The 20,161-nt window shown below is 39.3% G+C and overlaps 1 protein-coding gene across 2 annotated transcripts in view; it reads left to right on the plus strand.

Annotated features, from left to right (window-relative positions):
- The first annotated feature begins 716 nt into the window (after positions 1-716).
- The window catches only part of LOC139946869 (uncharacterized), a 33,237-nt gene continuing 13,792 nt past the window's right edge, over positions 717-20,161 (plus strand). For both annotated transcript variants that reach the window (XM_071944618.1, XM_071944619.1), the window contains exons 1-5: positions 717-869; positions 14,700-14,912; positions 15,589-15,687; positions 19,097-19,195; positions 20,007-20,108. In XM_071944618.1, coding sequence (XP_071800719.1) covers positions 14,799-14,912; positions 15,589-15,687; positions 19,097-19,195; positions 20,007-20,108 — 414 coding nt within the window. In that variant the 5' untranslated portion in view covers positions 717-869; positions 14,700-14,798. The remainder of the gene's footprint in view (positions 870-14,699; positions 14,913-15,588; positions 15,688-19,096; positions 19,196-20,006; positions 20,109-20,161) is intronic.

The raw sequence follows: 20,161 nt of genomic DNA on the forward strand, positions 1-20,161 counted from the left end.
AGGGTAATCTTTAAAATGTGTGTGTAGGCCTACATCAAAATTGCCACTGTCGTAGTGCTTTTCATTTTGGGGAAATTTTGTCTTAAACCGATTCAAAAAGAGAGTCCTTAAACAAAATCAGGAATTTTGTTGGGGTTGGCACTCAAAAAATGCCGGATGGGGCACCTCGAGAATGAACATTATTTTTGTCCAAATCGTACGCCAACGCAAATTCCCTCCTCAAGTTTTGACTCTGTGTGAACGGGTAGGCCTACACATTTTAAGGTGGAAATAACTTTGATACAATGTGAAGATTATCCATCAAGGATGGAGCCACTTTATGAATTATTATTGTGTGTTTCAACACTTTTTTATTATTATTGTAAATACCACAATAACCACAAAAACCACATCACTACTTCACAGAAAAATCATATCATACATTTCGTCACCCGCAGCCACACGACACTTGAGAATAAACGACACCTCCTTGACCCTGGTTACGAAGTGACTGGAAGCAACAAAAGAAATCTCTAACAATAGCAGGGGGATGCAGTGCCATGCCGCAGTGTGTGGACAACAAAAGCCACGCTAAGCGAAAGTCTTTTTTGTTGTCGGCTAGGGAGCAACACTTGCACAATGTTGTTTACTTGGGGAGTTTACATTTCACGCGTAGGTGTCTAGCAGACACGCGTTTGTTTAGCTACTGTTCAGACAGGGTACCAGTCGCCTATGCCGTGAGAGAGTGCGTAGCGTCGTCAACTCTGACGATTGAGTAATTAAATTTACTCGCAATTTCTTGGTAAATCATCATGGAGATATGAACAAAGAGTTAGTAATTACGTCAACTGACTGCCTTGAAACCATTCGTTGAGATACACAAGTTTTGGGTGAGTTTTCTGTTGTACAAACTGTTTTAAACATCGTTTGACTTTGATGTTGCTGGTTGTGTGTGCCATCTTCCGTACTAAAACTGCATTTAGCGGACCGACGGTAATCCATGCCGCCGGGCAAACATCAGTGAGCACGGCGTGGTGTTAGTAGTGTCTGTGGTCCGTCATGCGTTCATCCCATCCCATCCTTTCCATTATTATAAGTTGAAATGGTCGATGGTGGAAGGAATTCTGGGAAGTTGTCCGTTCTGAAATAAAATATCTATTGTACTTTTACTCAACAAATGAGATACACACAGTCCTCTTGAGACTTGGTAAAAAGAAAAATGAGTGAACAAGACGAATTAATTTATAATAGACGACGCTCTCCCGACCTCCTTGTAAAGTTCCCCAGCGGAAGTTTCAGGGGGAAACCTACCAAGTACCAAGTAACAAAAAGTGTTGCACTACATACCCAAACTGCGGGCAGGATTATTATAGGGGTACATAAGTTTTTCCGGAATTCCTTTTTTTAGTAAATATTTGGGACCAATATTTGTGAAAAAGTGGTGCACTGGCAGGAATATGAGTGAGAATACAGCAGTAAGGTTTTCTGGAATTCTTTTTATAGCGAGTTGCATGAATAAAAGCATTTGCAAACTAGCATCAGTTTGTTGGGGAAAAGATGCCAAATCGGATAGTTTATCTTCTTTCTCACTAGTTTTGGGGATCAAAAAATGGTTGCGGTAGGCCCTATGCCAATCAGAGTAGTTGCGATAACATAACCCTCCTGCCGATGCAGGAGAATTACGTTATCACAACTACAGTCAGAGATGCTCTGGCTCAGAGTCAGATTAGTAATGATTGAATTTGCTCTTTATGTGGGCCAACCTTTGTTTACAAAAAAAGTGACCTTGCTTACATTCCACAGCATTTCCTAACTAGGCCAAGATACTACACTACTAGACTAGACATCATATTCATAGGAAATGTCTTTATGTTTCTTGTCATATTTTTGAGTTAAGAGTTTTAAAGTCACCTGGAAATAGAATTTTTTTTCTTTCAAACATAAGAGTATATGCTTACAAACAATAAAACAATTTTTTTAGTAATTGTTTGTCACGATTTATATGTTTAAAAAATATATAAAGTTGTTTGGGGGGCTGACTCCGCCTACCCCTTTTGTGACGTCAATCGAGGCCAGTGTTGATCGAGGCAGACTTTGCCTGCAATGCGTATAGTAAACACATGTGCAAAGTACATGTACGTCCAAGTCGTGAGTTGGTACATTTCAAAAAGTGTTTTTCTGCATTCAGCAGCAATACACCTGGTCACGACTTGGTCTGTACATGTACTTTGCAATTGTGTGTACTCTACGCATTACAGGCAAAGTCTGCCTCGATTGACGTCACGAACAGCGCCCTCTCGGGTCGGGGTCTACTCTTAAATTTGTAAATAACATAAGAACTGATTTTGTTAAAACCTTAGTTAACTGTTTATTCACATTCCACTCATCAAAACACATATTAGTGACAAAAGCTTTATTTTGAAAACATACCACTTCCAGGTGACTTTAGAACTAAGTACTAAAATAGCAAAGCAACGGCTGAACATTTCACAGCATTTCCTAATAACCAGGCCGAGATACTATACTACTAGACATTATTCATAGAAAATGTCTTTATATTTTTTGTCATAATTTTGAGTAAGTAGTTATAAAACTGAGTAGCAACAGCTGAACAAGTCGGTTGCACCATCAGCAAGTTAGTCCATTCTTTGTGGTTGCCAAGGAACAAAATCAGTGGTCATTGCATTGCTGTGGAATTTGCCTGAGGCTTGGCAATCAGAATGCCACATTTCTGCAATGTTACCGTCAAAGAAATGAAAACCTTCAAGTAAATTGTACCATAGAGCAAGGAAAATGAAATGCAAATTGTGAATACTTAAGGCCTTGAAGTAGGCCTATGTGATGTGTTTACTCATCTGTAGTCCCAAATTGAAAAATTCTGTCCAACAGCCACATTTTACTAGGCTAAAAAGGTCACTGAAACCACCACCGTACATAGGTCAGCAAAGCCCTGGTAGGTCCTATGGTCCTACTCAATAAGATTTTTTGTCCAAAGACCAGAACGATGCATGACTGATGGTATAAACAACTTTGTGTGTTAAATCTCCGCTCCAAGTTCCATAACATGGCCTATCAGTTGATTTGCACGAAAAACTACTCTGGATTGAAATATTATAGTGTGAATAGGTTTGTCAAACTTTAAATAGGTCAGGTCCGTGTCCAACACAGGGAGTTTCATTGTGGTGAAAATGGCCTTTATAGTTGAAGGAGAATTGTTTGATCAAACAAAAAACCTGCAAAAAGTTCATCTCCATACTTCCCCATGTAGTGTGGCTATGGCATTGTAACCATCCCATCTTGATACCATGAGTGTGACTGTGTTGATATAGTTTACTGTGAGGTTTGTATTTATTGATGTGGCAGAAACCTCTCACACCAATGCTTGCTTCAACCTAAAATTTCCAACCCCCAACTCTGGCCATACCATGCTATCCCAAATAATGAGCAAATTTAGAAATTAAAGCTACCCTCATTCATACCATTTCTCTCCTTACTTAATCCAACCAAAGGCAAACCCCAAGTGTGGACTTTTCTTCAGAACTCAACAACTGTAAAATATTGTGTCACAAAGTATTGTTTTGAGATTTACAAAGTTTTAGACTTTTAAGCTACATTACAGCAAAAACAGCTTCCTTCAACAAGTCACCAAACTGAAGGCAGAAATCTATTCCTTGTAAAACATTGGCCATGTTGTTTGCATTTATAATTTATGTTTGAAGACGATTGATATTTAAATACAAACCTAACACAGATATAACAAGAACTGTGGTGGACTTTGTTCAATTGTGATGTAGGTTTTATTTGTACAATTGTATGTACATGACCTTGTGTTGTAAAGTATTGCTCTTCATGGCAATTCACTGTTGGTTTAAAACCAATAATCCATAAATGATATCTAACATATCGAATATTCTAGAATATTTTCTGTGACTTAATTAACTTATGTTTGGGAAGTTAATTTAGTATTGTACATTTTTGAGTTATTGTAGAGTCTTGTGTACGCTGTATATTGACAATAACAAACACGATGGTATTTTGTGTTTGGTCCCTTTATGCAGTTTGAATTTGTTTTATCTTCTATTCTATCATCATAACCAACATTATGTTTCTAGCCATCTTGGTCCAACTTCATAAACAAAACTGCTTAACGGTATCGGCCAATTTTGTGCTTACTGCAAGTTTCCATTTCATAGCGTTGCTATCGTCAGCACACTAAAAGGTCCATGCTAACCTTCCTGTGCTTACTGTATGAAAATGAATGACGTAAAGATGCATATCCATGGTAAACGAGCAGCTGGTCGTCTAATTTTCTTGCCAACTTGTTGAATAGGCTTATGATAAGATCAAACTGTTTTGCTATGTATGAGTTAGCACAAAAACTTGCTTCTGTTAAGCAGAACTGTGAAATTTGACTAACTGTACTGTCTAATACGTAAAAGAGTGAAAAACACCACTCTTTAAATTTCGAGTTTTCCCTCATATGGCTCTTTAAAAAGAGCGGTGGTTATTTCAATCTTTTAGAGGGGTTTCACTCCAGGACATACAGAAAAATCACTAAAAAAGATGCAAACTTCAATCTCAAAGAGTTGTCTCTCATATGGCTCTTCAAAGAGTGATTTTTCACTCGTTTGCATTAAGAGAGTACTCTACGGTTGGCAAAGGTGGTATTATATTTAAATTCCATATCCCACCCAAGTAACATTATGAATTACAGGCAACGAGCCTGTGAATTTTTTTCAAACCGGACTTACAAGGAAATTTTGAGGGTTCCTTCACATGGGTCAAACACAAATATCATGTTACTAATGCACTACCAAAGTTCAAGTTGACAAAGCTCTGAAATCTAAACAATGTGATTAATGGGAAGTGTTTCTAGGGGCTCTTCCAATGTTAATCCTGCCTTGTGCGTGATTCCCAAGATTCGACTGACCCATCTTAAAGGTTCCATCTCAGGCTCTCTCTGTCCTTCCTTTATGGTCTTGCCAGCTTTGTCTTCAATATTTTAAGCTATCATAGTTTGACAATTATCAACAGTTAGAGGTTGATGTGAGTTGTTCAAGAAAAGTGAGAAAAGATAGCTTTTCATATTAAATTGGCATCAGGGATTTAAAGAATCTATATAAGAACAAAGTACCCACTGCTAAAAAAGGATTCAAACTTGTGTAGCTGTAAGACACCTGGGTTCGAATCCCACCTGAGTAATATGCCTATTAGAAGTGTGTTTTTTTTCCCACAGGTCTCGGGGAAAGTACTAAGTTTACAGTGCTTTCAAAACAAACACAAATGAGATTGTGATGTATAGCTGGCAAAAAAGGCAAAAGACATATTATACAGAGAAATCATTGTTTACAGCATTATGAGCAAAAAGGGGACAGTCCTCTGGTCATTAACAAACTGCAAAAGAGGGGTGCAGCAACCTGAATTGGATTTATGGTGAAAACTGGAGGAAAAAATAAATCTCAAAACTCATTGAGCAGCTGTGCAGAACTCTGTTCATAATTTGTTTAGCTATGTGGAGGGAAAAAAGAGGCAAACATCCTTTAGCTTCGCGGAGGGGGGGGGGGGTTAAGTTTTTCAATGACTAATTTTAGCCGCAGGACTAAAATGGAACCCTTTGTAAGACATCATAACTTTTACTGTGTAAATGACCTACAGGGCATTATTCCATTTCATTGAGTCAAGTGTTAGTCTAAGAAAGCAATCTCTGTTGAGTTTACCCACTGATCTGGGGCTAATGTTTGTTTGTGGCGAGCGGCACAAATCTCTCTTCACACGGCGTTTCGCCGGATCCGAAGTGATGTGGTCTGAAATGAATTTCATGGGTGATAAACATCTCGCAATTATGATATTCTGGATAACCATGTAACCTGTGTGGTCTATTGGAAGACTAAATTACCGTGCCTAAATGACTTCATGGTCCAGCAGGTACTGGATTCTTAAAAAAACAGGGTTTCTTTGATCTTTTGATTAAGATGCAGTTCCAGGTGTTTCCCCTTTGAGTTTGAAGCAAACTAATCATTACGAGTGAATAGTATCCCTAGAAAAAATGGCCACTTAGAGTTGAATCTTAGGGCCATATCACATGAGGCAATTTACAGGCAACCAGTTCCAGGCAATCTCCAAGAAGAAAACGCATTCACATTTGATTGTTTGCCTATTGCTCTTGTGGATCGTGAGACAATGTTGCAAAACTGACCCATGTGCTACCAAAGTGGTCCTGTAGCATGCACTGCAGTTGGTTGCCTCAAAGTTGCCTGTAAAAGTTGCCTTGTGTGACAAGGCCCTAAGTGTTAGCCAGAGGGGCGTCTTGGTGTCTGTTGGACACCCTATTTCCCTTTACGTATTTTAACTGGCATAAGTTTACATCGTATATTTTGTATGCAAACAATTTGGACATCAAGTTTTCCGAAAAAATGTTTGAGACCCTTTTACCAAATCCTGGCTGAAACCTTGCCTCGAATCAAACATTAACTTTGATATTATGATTTTTAAAGGAATTATTTTCAATATCTAAGAGAGGCACCATGGTGACATTGAGTTTTGTGGTGCACTCATTTTCCAATTGATACAGTCCACATGAAAATGGAGAAAAAACGTTCTCTGACCGTATGTTAAAATGGTGTTACTGTCAAGTGTTATTTGTTACTCTTCCAAAACAAAATTTTAAACGTGGCTTCATCGGATATAAAAATCAAATTGGTCTGTTTATATTCCAAGTACTGATTTACAGTGCTTTTATACACAATCACATCGGTTTAACCTGGCCAAAACTTGAATAATATTCTTTATCCCTGAGGGATAATTAACATCAATCAAATTTATCTTGTTTGCAAAAAAAGTTTTTTGAATTAGATTTTGGGGGAAGGGTACTTCATAAACAATACTGCATAACTACGTTCTTAAAGGGGCACAGCAATTTTCTTTTGATAAGGGGCACTTCCACGAGAACAATTTAAACTTGTATTGAAACTTTGCAAAGGGCACCACAGCAAAAAGCACAGGGCACCAGACAGTTGCTTTGGGCGTCGTAGCGTAGATTATGATAGGCTCAATAAGTTAATTATGTCGTGTTTAGATTTCAAAAAAACAATACAGGTGGCCATGTTCAGCTGGCCATTTTTGCACATGAGCACCTGCTAGAGGTAACATGGTACATTTACATGTACCAGGAACAGGCAGTGCACACGTACAATATGTCGGGTGTTGAGTACAAGCAAGCAACCAAACAAACTTGCACTTTACAGACATCATCTCACAGCTTATGTAGAGATCTGGTTCAAGGATTACATCCCATAGTACCCCCCTTGATCTGTTTAGATTAAACTAGGAAAGAAAGCTCAGCTTCTGATAGCCATGATGAAAGAAAAGGCGCTGAAAAGGGGGATTTCCCAGAAGAGATGAAAAAAGGAATCATTCTGGGTATTTAGAGCTACATATGTAGAAATTCAAACTGGACCGTAGACCCAGTCAGACCTGATACTTCACGGAGGCAAGGAAGGCGATTGCCTCCATGCCCCTGGTCATTGCCTTGGTGCCCTTAACTTTTTATTCAGTAGAAATGTACAATTTCCTTTTAGGGTGCCCTTTCCCAAGAAGAAAATGCCTTGGTGTTCTTGCCCTTTCAAAATTGAAGCTTACAGGCCTACTGCCCGGTGATTTAGCATCAGTCCAAAGCGCATTGACTAGCAAGTCCTGTGGTATTGTATGTTTGTTAGCTCTTGTAATGTAATGAGATTTTTTTTCCTAATGCTGCTTCAAATTTAAATAGTTCAAATGTTTTTCTCTTCTTAAGTCAATTTTGGTTTTGTAAAAAAAATTATGGTCCAACAAACTTTGTGTTGTTGTGGATTTTTACCCTAAGTTTAAGCCATGCCCTACATGTACATGTACCTTGCATGGGTTTTCTTCAATTTGGTCCCCCCTCCCCCAACAACAAGGATCAATCATTTCTTCTTGTTTCCTATTGATATTGTTCATTGACACAAATTGTGCTGTTGGATGGGGGTTGATCAAAGAAAAATTGACTAGAGCGGGATTTGAACCAACGACCTCCGGTTTAATGTGCCAGCGCTCTCTTCCAACTGAGCTACATGTATCTAGCCACATGTTAGCGGTCTCAAACAAAGATATCAGACAAACCATAAGGAGATTGCCAAATATAAGGATATGATAGCAAACTGTATACAGTTGGTAGAGCGCCGGCACGTTAATCCAAAGGATGTTTGCTCATTTATCACTCAAGTAAATTATTCTTTGTTCAATCCAAATCATTTCATGTTTACCCTGTCGGTTTTCCTTGTGGTTTATTATTTGATATCTGGAAATAAAATAAAATAAACTTATCATATTCTCTTAATAATGTTTATCAGCAATATTATCTTAACACCAAGTTACATAACGGCATAATTGGATTAGGGGTTACCAATCCACCTACCCCCAATAACTGGCAATTTGTCTCTCTGGGCCCAGCCAAGGCCTCAATTTACACAGACCAGGGCTTGGATTTGACTTGAATGAAGATGTACCTCGGTGTAATATTTTGAAGAGAAACAAACTATGTTCAAATATTGATTTTTTGAGTCTATAAAATACCTTTCAATTCTGTTGAGTTAATACCCAAAGAGACAAATGAAACAAATCTGTTCTTACGTGTCTTTAAAAGGGTCCGGGAAGTTTTTGTCGGACAAAAACAAAATGTCCACAGATTTACATTAAACTTGCACAGTTTGAAGATAGTGATGGTATAAATTTTAATGCATCAGCAGCATGTTGTCAAGAATTAGGAAGTTATTTCTCATTTTAATTTCAGTCTTGTACAAACATTTTTGGTCCAGTAAACATTTTGTGCTACACATCGCTTGGTGTTGTGAATTTGGAGCCCTGCGAGGGGCTATGGGGTATACATGTATGTCCTCTGTTGCCCTGATCTTTGCCTTGGTACCCCCTGAAAAGTTTCTCCCTAGAATTCAATATTTCTCAATGGGAGTGCCCTTTGCAAACTGAAAATGGCCTCGCCCCATCAAAGATGAAATTCCAGGCTTGTCACTCCTGTACCAATGTATCCTACAGTCATTGTAAGAAAACATTCTTGAAGAATAGCCCTTCAAATTCCTTGAAATGTATGATTCATGATTCATAGAAATATGATATCTCGTCCCATCGGACTCAAACTCACTTGGTATGTGGTTGCCAAGAACCCAGCGTCTTGACACTCCCTCACTCATGTGACTTTGGTCTACTTGTGGGTTTGTTCCTCACCCGTATCAGGTTCAAGTCACAGGTAATTGAAGATTCAACCATCAATAGCCAAAACCAGAAACAAATTTTGGGTGGTGGGGAATGTTTGTGCGTTTGTCTCAGGTGGCCTGGATTGAGTTACTACTTTGCATAAGACCATAATGCAATGTACTTTATAAGTGAGTACATCACTGGTCTCAATGACATGTGATTTGATGTGTGGGTGAGTGGAGCTATTCTTAAATTTGTGATTTCCATACATTTTTGTTCAGATCTAAAAGCCATGGCACACACTCCATCTTTGAGGCAACCAACTGCACTGCACGCACAAGGAACACTTTTTCAGCTCAGGAGATGTTCTTTTATGTAAATTGTAACTCACTAGCCCTAAGAAAATATTGAACAAACTGAAACGGGAAAACATTTTTTTGATTGTCATTCTAAACATCTCCTTGTTTTAAAGGGAGCCACAGAGCCAACACCAGGGCAACAGTGGCCAAGGACAGGACACAAGTTCAAAAACCTATAAAGTACATTCATAAATACCTCAGACAGTTTCGCTATTCATATTGGTTGAGAGCACGTCACGTGGGGTGTTTAAACCTTTGATAATGACCAGTGTTTATAACTGGTTGTGAGCGGATACTCCGCGCTAGTCTTGATGCAAGACGTTTCTTGTTACAGGCGATGCAGGCGCTGTCGGTGAGTTGGCCGCGCTGTGGGCTCGGGCCTTTATCACACGGCAATTCGACCCTGCCTGTTTTAAACGTCCGTGTGAGAACTACACATTTATTCCCTTAATATTATAAAGGGGCTTAGTCTGTGGCCTCCATACAATTCTGGGATCTAGTGTAGCCACAGAGGGACTTCATTCATAAGTGCAGAGTTGTAAAATTAAGAAGTTGGAAGAATTATTACACACATAAAATATTGCACCTGTAAGTTATTGAGCACTTGGGCTATTCTTGGCCATAAAATAACCAAGGGTTAGCGCTTTCCCCTAGAGAGTGAAATAAATTTGAGGACTTTGGCATTATGTGCCACCAGTGTGTCTGACCTGGTTCCTCCTGTTGGCATGGTTGGAGTGTTTGACTTGTTTGAGCATGAAATCAGGCTTTCTGCTTGTCCTGATCTCACTCATACACTTTAGCTTTGCTTAGATGTAGAACAAAGAGCCACTCCAATAGCTGTATTCCATGTACTGCAACTCTTTGGAACTTTCTGCCTGGTGCATGTCCCCCCATCCTACGTTCTAGACTGTTTTAAGATGAATATCAATTCCTAACTTTGGCTCCCCTTAAAGCCATTGGACCCTTTCGGTACAGAAAAAAAAAAAGTTCACAGATTTACAAATAATTTACAGGGTTTACAGAAGGTAATGGTGAAAGACTTCTCTTAAAATATTAGTCCATGAAATGCTTTACTTTTTGAGAAAACGGTAAACAATATAAATTCTTTTTAGCGAGAATTACGGATTTTTTTTAAACACATGTCATGACACAGTGAAACGCGCGAAAACAGGAGTGGGTTTTCCCGTTATTTTCTCCAGACACCAATGTCAGATTGAGCCTAAATTTTCCACAGGATTGTTATGTTATGTGATACACGAAGTGTTGGACTTGGGCAATACTGTTTACCGAAAGTGTATAATGGCTTTAAGCGATTTTTTATCTTTGTCTTCTTGTAGCCCCTTATGAAGAGTGTTTTTTAACCTTGTTTTGAGCTTCCCTTTTTCCTTTTTAAAAAATCATACTTCACCATAAAAGCATAGACAGTGAACTGTTGTGATTTTCTCCTAACGTGAATGAGATGTCAGTCACGGTCACAGAGCACTTGGGTTTTTCTTCAACATCAAATCCATTTATGGCCCCATAAAGGAACAGAGGTTGAGAAGCAAAAACTGCCACTCAAGTTGTAAAAAAACTAAACCATTAATCCATTTGACCCCCAGTTCACAACTGGATCATTTTGCAGGAGGAGGTGTTAGTGCTAGACATTCTTGAGGAACACCTTTGCAGTACTCCAGCTGTCCCATGGGGTTTAGGCAGGGACTGTTGTAGAGGATTATAAAGGGAGCGTATTGCCTTTGTGTTTTTAACTGTTGGTTTGCTTTAATAATAAAACTAAACTGCAAATTTCAATTCAAAAGGTGGTGGTAGCGTTATAGAGCTTGTTTAAATGTCCATGCAGGAAGAATAATCCATAATTGGAAAATTACACAATCTGAACCCAGATTCAAGTATATGGAAATACAGTATATAAACTGACATATTTTGTTCCATAATCACATTTCTTCAAAGTGAAATGATTTTTAAAATGCTTTCCAGTACACAATCGAAAGCTTTTTAACTTAAGTTATTTTTTATTGCCATTAATTTAGTTTTAGCTTTAAAAGGTTTTGATACCTTTTGTAGTATCAAGTTTTTGGTCGTGACATGAATCCCTACTCACTGAGAATGAAATTGTTGTACATGTACATACAGACATGTAATAAAATTTACCTAAGGAAGTTTTTGAGAAAAAACAAAGTGAACATTACAAAGCAATGTTTTTAGAAAAGTCAGGTAAACCCAATGTATAAATGCTTAAATAATTTTCGTCTCACTGGGAAATGTTTTACTCATTTCTCAAAAACTACAGCACCTCAGCAAATAATATTTTAAGGGGAGTTTTTTGCAATCATTATCTTAAAAAAGTTTAATGTAAATCTGTGAACGTTTGTGTTTTGTGTCGTACAAAAAGTACCCAACCCTTTAATGATGGACTGTCAGTGTCAGCAGGCAGTATGAATAGCTTGGGATGACCCTTGAAGGTGGCCCTATATTATTTTGATAGTCCCCTCTTGGTAACGTTGCCATAACCTGTTGCTCCATGCTTGGAGGAAGGAAAGGGCTAGGGTTGAAGTGCTCAGATGACAAACAACTGAGGAGAAAAACTTACTCAGCAGTGTTTCTTTACTAGCCAAAATAACATTAAGTTTGCATTGTGACTGATGCCCCACTTAATCTTTGCTTAGCAAAGTATTGGGCCTAGGCTTTCTTTACAAAATGCTCTGCTGTTATGTAGTGATGTCGGCATCAAAATGAACATTCATTTTGCACGTATGTACACACATTGTATTTGTAGTGCTTTTTTTTAATTTTTTTATAAAACAGTTAAGACATAGGCCTACACAGCATTTCTCCCTTAGCAGTGATCCGTTGGCCTTAAACCAGTTAAATCTGAGGACCAGTCAGAATTCTCCCTAAGTGGTCCAGGGCCCAATTTCATAAAGCATGTGTAAGCACAAAAATTTGGGGCAATCCACATGCCAGATTCTGCATGAAGAGAACCTTGCATGTTTAAATGTAGGAATTTCATTGCCCTGGTGTTGGCCTTGGTGCCCCTCTCATTTTTTTTCCAATGGAAGTGCCCTTTCCAAAATGAAAAAATAGCCCTGCCCTCTCACAGATGAAATGCCAGGCCTGTACATGGGTTACATATTCTTATATTATAGTCCTTTTTGAAATTACATGTATTTATAATCATGATGTCATGTACATGTATGTAGGTGGCTGCAAAACTGTAGCAATCGTAGCTTTAATTATAATACTTAATTGTCCCCAGGCACTTAGCGGCCCTTATACGGCCCGAACCACATCAAGTGGGTTTGAGTGTCCTATAGTATACTGCATAGCGGAATGTTTACTGTTGTACATACAACAGGTAAATAAGCTGATTGATTAATGTACCTCTATGCCACAATGATTGGCACCACACAATACCTTCATTGCGGGTATACTTAGCCCAGGTATTCCACACATTGTCGCCCACAATAGCCCAGTTGCGAACTGACATAGGATTTGGGGGTTTTAAAATGGGTCTTGCTGGGCCATTGATTGATAATGCATTTTTTATACGGGGGAGGCCGGGGGTTTTGTAGGACAATATTAAAAATTGTGGGGGGTTTGGAGGGAATGATATAAAGTCAATATTGAACAATGTCTGCATAGACACGCTCTAGACATCAGACAAGCTGGGTTGGGCCAAATTGTTAAAAACTTGTTTAGCGTCCTGCCTTTTTGAAAAAAGGAAGGAGGGCCTTTTTTTTTTTATCAAAAGGGTCGCCCGATACATATAGACATTCAGTTTGCCTTTTTTTTTCAAAGTTGGATTTGTTTTTTCGTCTGAGATGGTTAAAATGTATCCTTTTTTATTTGTTTGAAGAAAAATAAAAGAAACATTTAAAAAGGAGGCAGCCTCTTAATTAAAAGGAAGCAGACGGGCACGCTCAACATTATTTTTAGAAAATTTATTAGGCCTTAGGCGCTAGCTGACTGTAACGCATCGGTCTACGCACATTTTTTTGACTGGATGATTTCTTTTTGACTGCCCGAGGGGCTGCCTTGGGAGACATTATTGTTAAAGAGAACAAACTGCATCGTGACTGAGTGGTGGTTATACCCGTTCAAATCCTGCATAAAAGTTTTCGATGAAATCTAATCAGTGAAACTTTGATAAACATTTCCCTTCAAACAATGTCGGTTTTTACTTTTTTGTTCTTTTAAATAATGTGAGTGCTTGACAGAAGTTTACTTTTATAAATGGAAATTGGTAGAGTTAAAAAGTTCACAAACTGGCAGCATTGTCAGGTCGTTGGCCTGCATGGCTTGCAATCAAAATTCACCCTGATTTATTGAAATGTAGTTCACAATCATCCAATGTGAGTGGGACAGTAGGGGTGTTTGTCGGTTAGGGGATTTGTTTTTCGTCAAATAAGGTTCGGAAGAGGAAGTGCCTGACAAAAGTTCACTATTTCACAAAGAGTTGTTCTGCAAGGTGGAGCTTAATGTTCATTGTTAACTGGTGCCACGGATTTACATGTACTTGGAGCTGTTTTATGTTCTCAAAAAGTGTCAAAAAGTGTCATCAACCGTAGGTAAATGTAACCATGTTATCAAAGAGGGCATTCACTCAAGAAACACCATTTGTTTCAGAAAGCCTTTTGTTTGGTGAGAAAGGCTTATTTATTAATCTTTTTCTCAGAATTTCGAAAAACCCTAAAAAATCTGGGCATTTTGGGTAAACAGTTTACATTGCAAAAGAAAACACTGAATGAAAGAGTTAACAAGCCGCCATCATTATCAGGGCCCAATTTCATGGCTCTGCTTACCGTAAGCACGGAATCGGCGCTTACGGAAGCAGGGAGTTCTGTGCTTATGACAAGCGTATTTTACGGGTTACCGGCGTATGTGGGCTTCTGCGTGTGCGTACTCCACGTTACTTGGTATTCTGCGCTTACAAGGCTAGCGCAGAAATTCGGCGCTTGCACGTAAGCAGGGAATCGTGATCGTAAGCGCAGAATTCGGCGGTTAGCGTAGCCATGAAATTGGACCCAGGACGTTGGATTGCATGGGTTCAATCTAAACGTGTAGAGTTCAGCTCTTGCCAGTTTGTCGTACATGTCTAGTTAATTTCTTGATTTCGTTCTCTCTTGTCTTTAGGAAATTTGAAGGTCTTGATAGTCCAGCCCTAAGCCCTGTCCGATGAGGATAAGAAGACTTCAGCCACTTGAGACGTTACAACTAAGAATGGCCTAGGCTATGGCTGAGCCTATGGCGCAATCGTCAGAGAAACTACGATTGGCTGCCAGCAAGGGACAAGTGGGTTACATTCGAGAGCTTGTCAAGGCCGGGGCTGAATTCACACCGGACAAGGTAAGTACATTCCCATCAAAGCCTGGAAAGTCATCTTTAAAGGGGCAAGGCCGGTTTTGTCTTGCAAAGACCACTTCTTGATTGCTCAAGTTTGTGATATTGAAGGGACCAGCAGGAACAGGCCATTACCTTTATGACCTCCGTTTATTTCCATCCCTGGTTTGTTTACTGAATTTTTTAAACAAAAACAGTTTTTTCGGTATTTTTCCTGATTTCAGAGAAGATTACTGTGTAGTTGTGATCAGCAGATTGTGTGGTAGAGCCCTGGTCTTGACAGTTGTGTCCTTTTAAAAGCAAGACACCTATCATCATTTTTCAGTGGGATGTAAAGGCATTGGTTCCCCATGTTGTGTTAAGCACGTACAAGAACCCAGTTACAACTACATGGGGTGCGTTTTGGCGGCTGTAACCAATAATTGTTTCTGACGTCATAACCAAACGGTAACCGAGCTCACAACTCGATTGTCGATCAGTCTGAACAGCAGAAACACTGACCAACAACCAAAACAGTTTTTGGTGGGGGTCGTCAAAACGCACTCATGTACATGTACATGTATCGCTCAGAGAAGAACACTGTTTTCTCTCTGCTTGGCGATTTTATACTACAGTGCCTCTGGGTCAGCTTGGTAACCTTTCAAGTTTTGTATCCTGACTGGTTTTTTTCTCTCTCACACAGTATGGACGGACAGCCCTCCACTATGCAGCCAACTATGGTCAGATTGAGGCTATCAAACTCTGTGTACATCTCGGCTGTGAGCTGGATACGCAAGATGTGGTAATTATTAATAATTATTAATATATTAATTGTTTTTATATAGCACTTTATCTATGGGTGTCTCAAAACGCTTGTCATTATTTATTTCTAGACAGGTTTTTTTATATACCCATTCATGTGACACCTTAGTAAGGGTTTACAAATTGCTGCGGTAAGGGTTTACAAGTTGCTGTGGAGCATTCAGAAGCCACTGCCCGAGACACAGTGCAAACTCCCTTCTCATTAGTAATAAGTGCAACTGCGTTCCTTTACATGCATTGCACAACACTCAGGACCAGCATCTCTATCCTGTCCCAAGGATGAAGAAATAATGGTTAAGTGTCTTGCTTAAGGACACGAGCGTCAAGACCCGGACACAAACCTGTGTCTGCTGATCAGAAACACCAGAGCTTGAGAGTCCAGTGCACTCTACTGCTCAGCCATGACAGGGCATTTACAACTAATTCTTAAAATGGAAACAAACCAAACCTCCATAGTTCTAGGAGTATGACCAGGGGGCCATACCTCCATAGTTCTAGGAATATGACCAGGGGGTCAAACCTAATGAAAAGATACATGTGTGCTGGGACAATTTTGTCCAGCAATTTTGCATAGCAAAACATTTAGACTGCACTTATTTTGTTCACACTGAATGCCCATACTGAGAAGCAAATCATGATTTTTGAGTAGCAACTGAGTCATTTTGTGTAGCATTCTGCTCTGCTATACAGGGGAAATCATTCACTGGTGTTTACAATACATTATTAATCCAACAGCAACCCCATCATCAGTTCAAAAAAATGCAAGCTGTTGTAAAAAATATTTTAGGTAATGAATCCTGTGTACTTACACTGTTGGAATTGATTTTTTTAGGGGTTGTAATAAAATATGTTTTGTATAAATGTTGCAGTGGTAACTTGGTAAACTAGCCAGCTGTAACAGCTTGCTCATTGAGTTAAACTTGCAACACAATACAGTGTTATAGTGTGACAGACTGCCACTTCAAGGTTAGGCTATGCTTAAAGATACTTGACACTATTGGTAATTGTCAAAGACCAGTCTTCTCGCTTGCTGTATCTCAACATGCATAAAATAACAAACCTGTGAAAATTTGAGCTCGATTGGTCGTCGGAGTTGCGAGTTAACTATGAAAGAAATAAACACCCTTGTCACACAAAGTTGTGTGCTTTCAGATGCTTGATTTCGGGACCTCAAATTCTAAACTTGAGGTCTCGAAATCAAATTAGTAGAAAATTACTTCTTTCTCCAAAACTAGTTCACTTCAGAGGGAGCTGTTTCTCACGATGTTTTATACCATCAACCTCTCCCCTTTACTAGTTACCAAGTAAGGTTTTATGCTAATAATTATTTTGAGTAATTACCAATAGTGTCCACTGCCTTTAACTGATTTTGGCTATCAACCCAAATCAACTGCCACCAGGGGCATGTTGCCACCTATTCTTGGGGCTGAAACAGGGTTACCACCAACTGTTGAGGCTGAAACAGGGTTACACTCGTAACAGTCCAAAAGGATGTAGGGAGGGGTATCATCCAATAGGATGCCTGGCTGGTGGAACAGAATGCACAACCCTCCTAACATTTTTATGATGCAAATGTGGTTAAAGTGCCTTGCTTGGGTTATGACTGGTTGTCTGCCCCACACTCTGCGGCTGACAACACCAGAGCTTGGATCCGGTGAACCATACTAGTCGCGCCGATTCCAGTTCTTGTTTTTTTTAGTAACAATTAAGTAATTTAGGTAATGTCCTCCCAAACTTTAAACCTTGGTGTATAGGTTATGGGTATTTGCTCAAAATACATTTAAACTCAAGTGACTCGTGACTCAGTCACAACGCAAATGACTTGTGACTTGGACTCAGAATCCACACTGAGGACTAAGATTTTGTGACTCAAAGAGTGTGTACTTGAATCCAAGACTGCAACAATAAACAAAACAATAAACAAAATAAATGAATGCAGTCATTGAGGAAAGCTGCACAAGGCTGTGCAACAAACCCTCAAATGTTGGATCTCAAACTTACATTCGAGCAGGGCTCAAATTCTTAAAGCTTTGGGTGGATTTCACAAAGAGTTTAGACTCGTCCAAGTTTTAATAATAATAATAAAAATAGACTGTCTTCATAGGGCGCTTTTCACGCCCAAGGGTTGTCTCAAAGCGCTTCCCATTATTACCTCTGGTCACTGGGCCTTACATCAATCCTTAAACCATCTCAGCTCCCTGGGGAGTATACAGACTGCGCAATATATGCACTTGGCTAAACCAATCAAAAGAACCATCTCTGCCCTCACAGGTACCCGTTTTACCCCTGGGTGAAGAGAAGCACTTATAGTTAAGTGTCTTGCTCAGGGACACAAGTGTCACGACCGGGATTCGAACCCACACTCTGCTGAACAGAAACATCAGAGCTTGAGTTCGTTGCTCTTATCCACTCGGCCACGACACCCCTTTATTTTTAATATCTCCTAGGGCTAGTCCATAACTCTTTGTGAAATCATCCTCTGTAAAAAACACATTGTTAAGCACAGACAAATATTGCTTTGCAGAAACTTGTTACCAGCCAAAATTCCTTAAAGTTGACATTGTTGTGACTGGTTCCCCGCCGATTTTATTACTTTGCATAGATGTTTGCTAAGCAGTAGTTTCTGCTATAAAGGCTTTATGAAATCGGGCTCTGATGTTTTAAAGGCAGTGGACACTATTGGTAATTACTCAAAATAATTATTAGCATAAAACCTTGCTTGGTGACAAGTAATGGGGAGAGGTTGATGGTATAAAACATTGTGAGAAACGGCTCCCTCTGAAGTGCCATAGTTTTCGAGAAAGAAGTAATTTTCCACGAATTTGATTTCAAGACCTCAGATTTAGAACTTGAGGTCTCGAAATCAACCATCTAAACGCACACAACTTCGTGTGACAAGGGTGTTTTTTTCTTTCATTATTATCTCGCAACTTCGATGACCGATTGAGCTCAAATTTTCACAGGTTTGTTATTTTATGCATATGTTGAGATACACCAACTGTGAAGGCTAGTCTTTGACAATTACCAATAGTGTCCACTGCCTTTAAATGCATTGATCGATGTTAGTAAACTTATAACCTTTCATTTCATTATTCAAATCTTTAAAATACTGTAATTATATCAACTAGCTTGGAAATCTTTCAGTTTTTGGCAGAAGAATCCGAGGAGTTTTTCTTCTTTTCCCCCACATTTTCCATCAAATTCATGTCACACATTTTAATCGATCGGGTTTTCAAAATGCAATTTATTTTTCTTCAGAAAATAAAATTCTTCAAATGGTTGTTTTTTATCAGAATGATGGATGCTCCTACCACCTGTACATTGTAGATTCTTGTCAACTGGTTCAATTGTATCCTTAATCTCACATCCTTTTCCCCCCTTTTCTTTAGTATGGATGCACCCCTTTACACCGAGCAGTGATTGATAACCACCAGGATGCGATCAAAGCATTATTGCTGGAGGGGTGTGCAGTAGACAGACAAGATGAGGTACAGTAAATGATGGAAAGTTTGAGCTCACACTCAGTCAAAAATGTCAGACTGCAATTATTGGTGGAGGGAGGCATGACGCCTGGAAGCTCTGTCCCTATCTTGATCCGTCGTCCAAAGTGACAGAAACTGAAATCCATAGAAATCCAACCACAGGTTTTGTTTGAATAATCTCATGGTGTTGAATATCTGAACTTTTGAAACCCCCTTCCTGCCGGGTTCACTGACTGACTGGCTTGTTGAAAACGCTCTTTGAATTTGATCAATTCACGTCAACTAGCGATACAAATCATAGTTCAATAGGCATAGGGTGTCATGACTGAGCGGTTTAGAGTATCAAATTCGAATTACAGACCCAATTTCATAGAGCCTGTAAGCACAAAAAGATGCTGAGCACAGAAAACTCTTGCTCAGCAAAAATAGGTTACCAGCCAAATTGCCGTATATTTACCATTGATACCCCACTCATTGCTTGCTTAGCAAAGGATTTTGCCAAACAACATTTTCTGCTAAACAGCTTTATGAAATTGGGCCCTGGTGGTTAAGTCATCGGGGTGTGGGTTTGAATCCCGGTCATGACACTTGTGTGCTTCAGCAAGACACTTCACTATAATGGGACGCCTGATGGCAGCAGACTTACCAGGTTAAATCCATTGTTCTCGGTCATGTGCGCGTGCTCAGAACTACGTAAACAATGGAAGTTTACCTGGTAAGTCTACATCCACCTAGCGTTCCAAAGTCTCCCATTGCTTCTCTTCACCCAGTGAAATGAAATTAAATAAAATGTTACAATTTTTGTCTTGTGAATTAGAATGGGAATACAGCACTACATGAAGCAGCATGGACTGGATATGATGAAATAGTACACCTGTTGGTCAAGCAGGGAAAAGCAAACTTACATGCAGGAAATAAGGTAAGTGCAAATACTTTAAATATGTGGTCAGTCTCCAGATGATGACCAGAGCA

The sequence above is a fragment of the Asterias amurensis genome, chromosome 14 (genome assembly GCF_032118995.1).
Source record: "Asterias amurensis chromosome 14, ASM3211899v1".
Classification (NCBI taxonomy): Eukaryota; Metazoa; Echinodermata; class Asteroidea; order Forcipulatida; family Asteriidae; genus Asterias; species Asterias amurensis.